Source organism: Amblyomma americanum, chromosome 7 (assembly GCF_052857255.1).
Source record: "Amblyomma americanum isolate KBUSLIRL-KWMA chromosome 7, ASM5285725v1, whole genome shotgun sequence".
NCBI classification, from domain to species: domain Eukaryota; kingdom Metazoa; phylum Arthropoda; class Arachnida; order Ixodida; family Ixodidae; genus Amblyomma; species Amblyomma americanum.
The window spans coordinates 58,874,354-58,885,128 of record NC_135503.1 but is presented as its reverse complement, the minus strand read 5'-3'; the positions used below and the strand labels follow the sequence as shown (position 1 = coordinate 58,885,128).

The 10,775-nt window shown below is 46.9% G+C and overlaps 1 protein-coding gene across 1 annotated transcript; it reads right to left on the bottom strand.

The window, feature by feature from the left end:
* Positions 1 to 1,503: 1,503 nt before the first annotated feature.
* Positions 1,504 to 8,811, bottom strand: LOC144099191 (uncharacterized). Its single transcript, XM_077632334.1, has 3 exons — positions 8,654 to 8,811; positions 6,723 to 6,851; positions 1,504 to 2,215 (listed from the first exon to the last, which is right to left on the bottom strand). Exons 1-3 carry the CDS (start codon positions 8,657 to 8,659, stop codon positions 1,652 to 1,654), a joined length of 699 nt encoding a protein of 232 aa, XP_077488460.1. The 5' UTR covers positions 8,660 to 8,811; the 3' UTR covers positions 1,504 to 1,651.
* Between the last annotated feature and the right edge of the window lie 1,964 nt (positions 8,812 to 10,775).

Genomic DNA, 10,775 nt, shown 5'->3' with positions numbered 1-10,775 from the left:
TACCTGCCATAACGTCTACTTCAAATTGTTTCCCAAATATTATTCCAAGCTTCGTGCGTGCGTGCGTGCGTGCGTGCGTGTGTGTGTGTGTGTGTGTGTGTGTGTGTGTGTGTGTGTGTGTGTGTGTGTGTGTGTGTGTGTGTGTGTGTGTGTGTGTGTGTGTGTGTGTGTGTGTGTGTGTGTGTGTGTGTGTGTGTGTGTGTGTGTGTGTGTGTGTGTGTGTGTGTGTGTGTGTGTGTGTGTGTGTGTGTGTGTGTGTGTGTGTGTGTGTGTGTGTGTGTGTGTGTGTGTGTGTGTGTGTGTGTGTGTGTGTGTGTGTGTGTGTGTGTGTGTGTGTGTGTGTGTGTGTGTGTGTGTGTGTGTGTGTGTGTGTGTGTGTGTGTGTGTGTGTGTGTGTGTGTGTGTGTGTGTGTGTGAGAGAGAGAGAGAGAGTGCGTGCGTGCGTGTGTGCGTGCGCGCGCGCTTCAGTTGCGGCAGTCACGGATACAAACTTACTTGGAAGGATCCACCCGGTGTTCTCTGTGGTCTCAAATTCCTGCTGAAGTTTCTACTGTTTAGCCTTACAAGTGTCGGTCTTCAGGGTCATCTTGTAATTTCCAGAGGCACTACTCTAATCCATGCGGGCCGCTACAGAAAGTTAGGCTTGCATTATTTTAACACTTTGATGTGTTATCATTGATAAGGTAGGTTACATTTGGCTTTAAAGTTCGGTGTATTCACTGCTAAGTAATTAATTAAAAGATAATTAAACGTCTTCACTTGAAGACGTTTTGGTCCTGGAACGCAATAAAGATAACGTGTCATTCTTTGGTGTGGTTTTGTTTGCTAAAACTATCCTACATGATACATGGTTCCAAATGTTAAACGCCCCATCGTCCACGGCCGATTCCGCAACTACCACAATGCTTGCGGTGTTGCCGGTAGACATTACACTGAAATATGCTATTGTGGTATGTGTATATAAGACCGTGCGTGTCCAGAAAAGTTCACTTGATGTGATCTGAAAATACAAAAAGCGGAAAATTGTGGCTTGCCGGTACGTCCAGTTCACTGAACACTAGAGCACGGCGCAAATGTTCTGTATTTGTTTCTTTATAAACAAACACCGGAAGGAAAATTTGAAGATTGGCATAAACGAATGGGTGCCAACTAAAGAAATTTTTGCTATTTTCTAAAGCTTCCAAGTTAAACTCCATATTTAAACCGAAGACCTTGTAAACAGAAGACCAGGAGGTTTACAAGGCAAAGAGGTTTACAAGGTTGCTACTCTGAATTTGCATCCTGCTGAGCTTCAGAAATGACCGTCCCAACATCCGAAACCACTATCTTATTTTCACGGTATGCCTCACAGCAGCAGTTGCACCCCTTTCTTCCAAGCCCTGCGGGCACTGCACTAGCCGGATAGTGCTCGCAAGATAATCAAATGCCTGCAATTGCTTTGAATTACACAATAACAAGCAGATGCAGACGTGCTTGACAAAAAGAAGACGGCGAGGCGAAACCTTCAGCAACGCCCATCTTTTATTCCATGATATTTTTTTTTCACACTGACAAGAAAGACACTGTACACGCGTTCACAGAGAAGAGATTGCACACGAGGACATTCGGAAACCAACACTGAAGTTCTCATCTGTTCTGTTTCAAAAATAACTTAGTAGTGCTTGCCGTAGCCGAAGCCATGACCATAGCCGAGACCAAGACCGTATCCGTGGCCGAATCCTCCGTAGCCAAGACCGTGACCATAGGCGAGACCATGACCATAGCCAAAGCCATGTCCGAAACCGTGCCCGAAACCGTAGCCATGGCCGAGTCCGTGCCCGTAGCCGAATCCGTAGGCCGGAGCGGCAAAGGCCACCGGGGCAACGGCGACCTTAGCCACGGGAGCGGCAGCGACGGCAACGGGGGCAGCGACGGCCACCTTGGCGACGGGAGCGGCCACAACCTTGGCGGCGGCGACGCCGACGGCGGGGACGGCGTGGTTAGCGTGGTAGGAGGCGGCAGCAGGGTGGGAGGCGGCGGTGCCGGGCTCGTTGGTGGCGATCTTGGCGCGGAAGCCATGGCCGTCAGCGACGTAGTTCACGACACGGACGCGGCCGTCAGCGTCGGTAAGACCGTAAGCGCCAACCTTGTTGCCCCAGGCATCGCCGGCTTCCTGACGGAAGGAGCTGCCGCTGGTGTGGACCTCCTTGTAACCGAACTTGTAGTTGCCGTGCAGCTGCGAGAGGAGAATGGCAGAGAGGCTAAAGTCACGCTTGGTGTCTTCTGAGACAGGTAGAGAATAGTACAAGATCAGCGAAGCTGTACTGTCCAACCAAAAAAGACGTTACCAAGGCGAAAAGTTGGGCTGGTTGGTGTATGATCTTGTGGCAGGAACAGCGCCGCACGAGACGAAGGGACAGGCGTCAGCGTCGTGCCCCGCCTGTCCCTTCTTTGTCTTGTGCTGCGCTGTTCCTGCCATAAGAAAGAAGACGTCTCGCCAGATGACAAGAAAGGATGGCGGCCAGAAACAAGCATTGCTAAACTTTACATCCCTGCCTGTACAAAGGACGCCGTAAAATCATTTAACGAAACCCGTTGAGTAAGGTTGAGCGAAATATTTAGAATATAGTGGCGGCGCACTTTCTCAGTCGACCATAGAGCACAGGCGTCGCTGCCAAAGGAAGTAATCCTCACCTTCGCGCCAGGCATCGCTGGAGATAGGCAAACATTGTTTGAAACGAACTTTTATAATTGTGAATCCAGCATTCAGAAGACCGATCTTTAGGCCACTGTTTTTGGTGTCTGCCCCGCCACGGCTATCATGTGGTCACAACAAGCCAAATGCAACCACTTTTAGCATCTGTATGAGGACCGAAATCGGGTTGATTTGCGTAGTCGCTTGTTGCACAGCAGTTCGTTCATGGTCACTTTTCTCAAATGGGCAGCGTCTAATGGATAGAGGTTCAGGTGTAAAACAAATTAATCAAGGTTTTCAGAAACTATAGTACAAAAGGTGCCGCGGAGATGCAAAAGTTTCGAAGTCAATTGCGATACGCTGTGTATATACGTGTAACTAAGCAAATAAACATATTAATGCGTGCGTGCGTTTCGATACGTGCATTCACTTTAAGCGAACTGTAGTGTGTAAGCCGAATAGTAGCCGTTAGTCACTTTGTGAGCTGCCAAGCCATACGCATATAATTCGGAGACACCACCTATACTGTTGTTATCGCAAATGCATTAGCAACAAGCTGCCAAACAAAGTAAGATACATAAGCGACAACGCGGAGAAAATACCGTCAGCGCCCACAAGGGTTTGAGGGATTGCCAATAATGCGTGGAATTACCGCTATCGTCGAAGGCACGTGGGAAGTTCTAAGAAACAGTGAATAGGAGGAAAGAGATGCAAGCAATCACGAAAAGCAGCTCCCACGAAAAAAGAATTAAAGGGCAAGAAAAGCGTTAAATCCATCAATGCTTCTCATTGTTCCTCGTATTTAAGACATCTCTGGGCAAACATCTCGTGTCGTAACGAAACAAATATTTATTAGTATCTGGTTTAATGGCGGATGCTGAAAAGCGGAGATTAATACAGCGATTAGCTAAACTGAAATGGAACTATGAAAACATCCTCCCAAATGTAGTTCAACTCTACGACTGTATGAGTCCATGACTTTACGATGGTCACGAGCGTTTAAGAAGTTCTCGGCTTGATCGCCATGGATAGCCCGAAAGCACTGCTTTGAGGCCGTGTTTATAAAAGTTACTGACATAAAGCAAGCGACAGACCTAAAGCTTTTAAAGTTTCTTTTTTAAAGAAGTGCTGATTCATGCCGTTCGTATTATCATTTTTTTCTCCTTTGAACGATAAAAGCAAAAATCAAAGCGCTGAGTCATACTCCTCATGAACTTATAGTGCATTTTTTTGCTTCTTAGATGCAGATGCTTAGATGCATCTTGCAGCTGCTTCTTAGATGCAAATACAATAGATGCAACAGGTAATCTCAGTCGGGAAGTCAAATGATCTTCATTAAATGACGGAATTTTGAAAACTGACTGCTGTGTGCAACATTTTTGCAAGTATATTTTTCGGAGCTTCGTAGATTTTATAGCGACCATTCATAAACTAGCATTTCCTTTCAACGTCGAGGTACGCAAACATGCCACTAAAAAGTTTTGGGATGAAAAATGAGTTGGAAACGGCTACATAAAATGCACAAGCCCAAAATTTCTTTAGTCAGTTTTATTTCTATAAGAGGATATTTGACGCGCGCCGTTCGATTTTCTTAACTGCGACTAGCGAAAATTTCCCGAATAAAGGCTTCAAGCTCCACTCAGCTTATCTCTTGAGTAGTTTTTGCCAGAACGAAAAACTGAATGCTAAAGGTCTATGCAGAATAAAAACCACCACAGCTTCTGTGTCTAGTATGTGAATCATACAGCGGGATCGAAGCCAGCACGCCTTGTTGCATTCGCATATCGGCGTATCGCAATCCAGGCAGGTGAGCGAAGACAAGTTTCTCTCTACCTGCGCCAAACCAGCGCAATTTTTTGTCATCTCCTGCATGCTCTGCTTCGAAAGCGAAAAGGCAATTACACGTGGGCAACCTTGAACCGAGCCAATCACGTCGCGTAGCCTGAGCAAAAGAAAATACGAAAAAAAGAATCCAAGGAAGGAAGTAGGAGGGACTGCGGCTACGCAAGCAGCAGCGGTAGGACGTGGATGCATGGTAAATCTAATAACCGCGAGGCGGCGTAGGCCTCAGGCTCATCAGATGATTCCACGGCACATATCGCGCTGCAAGCGTACCAGAAGAAACAAAGGCAATATGTGTCACCGCGTCACGTTCGAAGCGTGGGGGGCGCCACTGTACTCAATCAACCGGACAGGCGCCGCCGCCTTGTCTGTTTGTGTGACCTGTCGGGTTCCCATTGCTCTGCCTGCTCGCTGTCTACCGCCGCGGATTTCGACATTGCGGTTACCGGAGCGATCTCGCAGGGCCCGGCGAGCCACGCTGAGCGCGTTCTCTTGCCCTGATGTAATGACGCGAAACGTACGTATGCGCAGAACGCGCGCGGAAAAAAAAACAAAAAAACTCCGACGCTTTTCTCCCCGAACGCTTTTCCCCTACATGCGTCTTGTTCGCCGGCTCACATGTCGCTTCTGGTTACTTTGAACTAGGATGCACCTATAACTAGGTCCCAAAGATACGTTCGATGTCATGTATTTGCGCAGTTCTCTGTTATTTGGAAGGTTATGATTTTCTCAAGCGCATCACGGCATCACCCACTGCACAGATGTCAAGCATAAGTCAATTCCCTGACGCAATCAAACGTGTCAGTTATCACTGTGCTATTCAAAACGTGTTCGTGAAAGCATGGATTGATTTTCTGCTAGTACTCGAGATAAACTTGGTTCCTGGGATGTAGAGCTCACAGCACGGTGGAAATGTCGGTTGATTATTCAGCGTATGTGCTTTTGAATTTGTTGCAAGAAATGTCGATATTGCTGTGTTAGAAAAATGGCATGCATCTCTGGCGACTTTTCTAAAAGGCGTAACGACATTTGGCCGTGCAAAAGCTGCGCGCCATCGGTCTTTGCTGCGAGAACGACAAGGTACCGGGGTTATTCCAGCGGCTTCGTTATGTTTTCGTGTACGCCAGTCACGTGATATGAGCATCACGGTGCAGCTCGGTCGTGCGATGTTGTTGCGCCTTTAGTTGCATATTTAATATACTCCTTCTATTTCTGCTTACATTTTACAGTGGTTAACAGTTAGATGCCACATGGATATCGGAGTACATACAGATTTTGCCTATTTGGACGTTCGAGGATAGAGCAGTTATAGAATATTTTTTTTTTCCGAAAAGAAGTAACTTTATGTAGGCTTCATCAATTAGAATCCGGAATACTGCACTTCACACTTCTTGAAAATATCTAACTTCTACGGCAGCAAAATGCTGCTGGTGGCACGTCATACGCTGCCATGTCATGCCCGGTGCTGTGCGTCATGCATTAGAACAGCGCTCACGGACTGCGTAGTTACCCATGCACTATCTCACTGACTCAGACTGATGGCTACTAATGATTACGCGGCGCAATAGTAAGGTTTCCACAAATTTTTGTGCAAAGGTGCGGATGGGCTTACACGTTCCTAAGCTCCATTAAAATATGGGGCCTGCTTCGCACAACTGTTTCTCATGTTTAGATGAGAACGCCTGCATATGGGCTGATCGTCCCAGCTTTCATCTCGTTAACCTTTTTGTTTGTACAACAAACTGGTTCCGGCCATTCACAAACGTACCTCACGTCAGACCCCGTCCGAACCACTTTGTGAGTGTGGGGCTGCATTTCGAAACCATCATTGATCCCAAACCATTCTTTTTGTTTTCCCGCCTCATCGCTACCACCTGCAGTGGTAGGGCTCATTGAAAGCAAGGAAGTTGTTCAGCGGCACTGGCGTCAAAGGCAATGATGATCACTGACAAAGACAAGTAAAAATGCACGGGAATAGAATAATTTCAAGATACGGCCTTAGATCGTTTTAGGCGAAAACATGACGGAAAAAAACTAGAAAGTCATCTAAGTTTTTTCGAGTCGGAAATCGTTTCGTACAACAAAAGCTACGATCTGCGGAAGCTGAGATGCCCTGGCCAACCACCAAGCTAAGTCATAGTAGGCAATTGTTAGTTTCCTTTTCCTGCTCTGAACTGTACAGTGCAATCGCGTGTTGTGTACTCACGTCCTGGGATCGGTGCTGCGAGGAGTGTCCAGCCTCGGGCACGGCAGCGACAGCCACGGTGGCGTGGCCGTGGCCGTGGCCTACGAGGCCGGCACGGACGACAGCGAAGAGGGCGAGGAGGATGACGGCCTGCGATTGGGAATAGAAATTAACCCGTGACGTACCCCTGCCTTGCAGAACATATGCAATCTGGAGATGCAGTACTAATACGAGATTCTCGAAAACATTGTTACGGTTGCCAGTCTGTTTGCTTGCACCCTAAAGCAGCAAAGACAATTACTGGCGGCACCAGTTACGAACTGGAAGAAGACAAGCAATGCGCATGTTCCAAGCTCGTAGTAATGAATGTGCACAGTTCCTTGGGCACGAGTAGTTACAAGTTGTATTACTTTATGCAATGGTCTGAATTTTCTTAATCATTATCCTTCATGATTTGTAAAGTAGATGATTAACAAAAAGCCATGTCTTGTTTTTTCATGCCCTCATCCTTATCATTGTCTAGTACTGCGTTATGTACTTACATACATTAAAAATTTTCTGATTAAGACGTAGCGCGAGATCTTTTTCTATATGGTTGCAGTAAAATACGCTTTGGTCCGTATAGAAGAAGAATATTAGCAGTTGCTGTTTGTTCGCTCTGTTTTTCGCGTACTAACACAACAAGAACCGATATACTTTGTTATGCAAAGCCAGATTGCTCAAAGTCAGGCTTTCTTTCCTTCGTCCAGACAACTCCAAACAAACAATTACATTGCGCTCTACCTCCTTTCTGTCATCGAGAACAAGAAATGGCCAGAGTGCGACAGCAACAAGGGTCGGTTTAGTTTGGTCAAGTGAGAATGTTAATACTCGATTATAATTTCTATAAAAAACATGCAGCAGCACAGACTTTTAAAGAAAACATTTCTATTTAAAATGGCATGGCATATTGTATATAAAGCTAACTGTCTGCACAAAAGAACCACACGTTTAAAGAAAAGCAAGCTCAAACTCCACTCAAACACTGGACTTGAGGTGAAAGGAACTGCAGCTGGATTGAGTAAACACCAGTTAATAACGAAAACTGCTTTGATACAAAAGGTTAAAATTGGTCAAAAATATAGCTGGTACCCAACTTGATAATGCTTAAGACCATTTGTTTCCACTGCAAGTAGGCAACATCTCTTTCATTGTTCGCAAGGTTCCTAGATTAAAAGCAGAGTTTGGTTTGTAAAAATTGAACAAAAAAATCATGTTTAAATGGTCGTTATATTATTCAGCTATCTTAAGTTGCTATCAAGATCACAATAAGTGTGCGAACTTTTTCACTGTGCAGTAATATAATTCGCGAACACTAACCAGAACAGCTTATCAAGACGGACGACCACATTTGCAAGTCATTAACAGGTTGACCAAGAAAGATTCAGATAGTTGATGCATGCTGGGACATTAAGAGTAGTCCTGTGTCAGACCTCTTTAACAATGCTCACTGGAGCTTCTAGGTTTCCGCAGCCCAGAGAATGATCAGTCATGTTAAGCTTAATTATGCCACTACAATGATACTAAGGATAATGATACATTGGTTATTAGTCTGAGGGAAATGTATATAAATTAACTAACAGTTAACAACGTCGCAAACCTGTTATTGTCGGAGTTTTTGGGGGCTAAGTCTGATATTTAAATATTTCAGATATCATTGTTTTCTCATCCTTGTCATGTCATTTAATCTGCTAGCATTGTTTCTGTCGTAAATTAGTGGATTATGCAACAGCGCAACATCCTTCGGGCGGCTTAATGTAGGAACAATGCGAGCCTCGTACGAAGTTCTATCTAGTCATAATCCACGATGGACAGTGTGGTGAAGCACGCAGTGCACCGTAGGCGGTCCACGTAATCCAACGTCCGAAGGGTGCCGGGGAGAACAGCGTTGCCGAGAAGCTTTTGGTGCGTACCTTCATCGTGGGACCTGCTGCTGGGTTTCCCTGATCCGGAGGAACCGACAGAAGTGCGGACCGCTGCCATGGCGTTGCTTTTATACTCCCGGGGCGAGGGCCGTGAGGAACTCAGGCCTTCGTGACGTCACATCGGATCACAGAAGGAGGGAGCAGAGTCCAAGGAAGTCCGGCGTGCAGAACCTAGGAGAGGAGGGCTATTATTGCACATAGCCCACGGCAGTATACCAGTGCCCAAAATCTTGACCTGCAGCCATAGCAGCAGCCCAGTGGCGACACTTGGCTCCCAGCCTCTGGAATGGTCCTTCACAGCCGCGGACGTCCGGTGTTGGTGGTGGCTGTCAAGACAGCTGTTCTTTCTCTCTCTCCCTCTCTCCGCCTCTGGCATAAGCCGCGTTGTGATCTTATTGGGACACTTGTTCTGGCGCGGCAACAAGAAAGAGAGCCTTACCTGGCTGGAGGTTAGCGAGGTCGTCATAGACAAAAGCTGGGCAGAGCCGCCCGAGGCGGTGGCCGCGCAAGTAGCTGTCTCTTGCGCCGATCAAGCATGGCGCGGGTCATTTACTGGCGCTCAGTCGTCGCTCTTGTTCTTTCGATTGGCGGCAGCGGCGAACCTTGACAGTAGGGCCTCCCCCCCCCCCCCCCCCCGTTCATAACGCGTGGATACGCGAAATGCCTCCGGTGCAGGGCGGGGTCTGAGACCGCAGGAATGCTTCCTTCAATGTCCCCCCACCCCCCCTCTGCCTCCCACCCACCGCCCAGCCGCCACAGCTACCACCATCCTCCGGAGGTGAGAGGAGGCAGGCGTTCGCGCGGTTTGCCTCTAACGAGCAATCTCCTTCCACCACTCCCTGTCTTGCCCACAGGCTTTGGCCACTTTGCCTGAAAAGCGAGGCAGAAAAACGATCGAGCGCGTGCGCAGATAGGCACACACGCACACCCACTTTCTATATTGATTTTGTTCTCTTTGTTTTCTGTTTTGTTGGTTTTCCTTACGCGCGGATTTTTTGCGACCGTGTCTCGGTCCAGTGCTTGTAGCACGCGCGTGCGAGAGAATGGTGGAAACAGTGCAGGCGCGTGCTATCTGCGCATTGACTCAGAAGCAAAGGAAAAATATGCTTGGCAGGAAGATTAATCCTTTTTCTTCTCCGCCCATGTTGAGTTGCTGGATACAGAACCAGACCAACTCGAGGCACGTGCCAGTCTGTGCGTATAAGATTTCGCGTGCCGGCGAGAAGTTTGGAACTGGATCAAAAATAGGTCAACGCCGTTGTAGGAATGAGACCAGATTAGATTGATTTAAATCGCGTCGAGGCATTCGTGTCTTTCGCTAATCAGTCTTTTCTTCTACAGGGGCACATGCCGTAAAGCTTTGGACTTGAAGTAAATTACTCTGCCGCAGCATTAGAATGCACAGTGTCAGTGGCGTTAATCACGCGATTTTCTAGGTGGATATTCAAATTTGTTGCGACTTGTTACCGGCCTGATTCTGCAGGAACCGTTCGTTACTGCCTTCGGGTTACAGAGCACCGCATCTTCGATGGAGATCAGCGTCTTATGCATGTATTGGCAGTGTCGTTGGTTCTAATCGGCGCTTTCACTGGCTGTTATATAGAAGCCGATCGCCAGCCGTGCGGTGGGAAGCGGTGAAATCTGAAGGGCTACCTCGAAGACAGACTTTGGAGGCTTGCCATTCATTCTCAAAATTTGGCAAGCGCTCTGCCAGCTTCACTTTCACTTTTTACAGCGGCGGCTTTCTCTCATGCAGAAGACGTTTATAGCTATCGTACAATGTTTCGCCAGGATCAACGGGGATATTTTCGCAGCCAACGGGTGTTAATAGTTTTAGAAATTGACGAATATTAATTTTTATTTTATAATAAACGCACTTCATCATACAGCGATAATTTCACTCCTCAAGAAACAAGTTAAAATTTTACGGAGGTTTTATTTTATATTCACGGCCAGTTTACGATTTTCATTCCACTAGGAGCGCGAGCAGCATACTAGCCCCATAAAATTGTTTGGTTATATATTGGTTATATATAACAATTGGTTTTTTGGGGAAAGGCAATGGCGCAGTATCTGCCTCATATATCGTTGGACACCTGAACCACGCCGT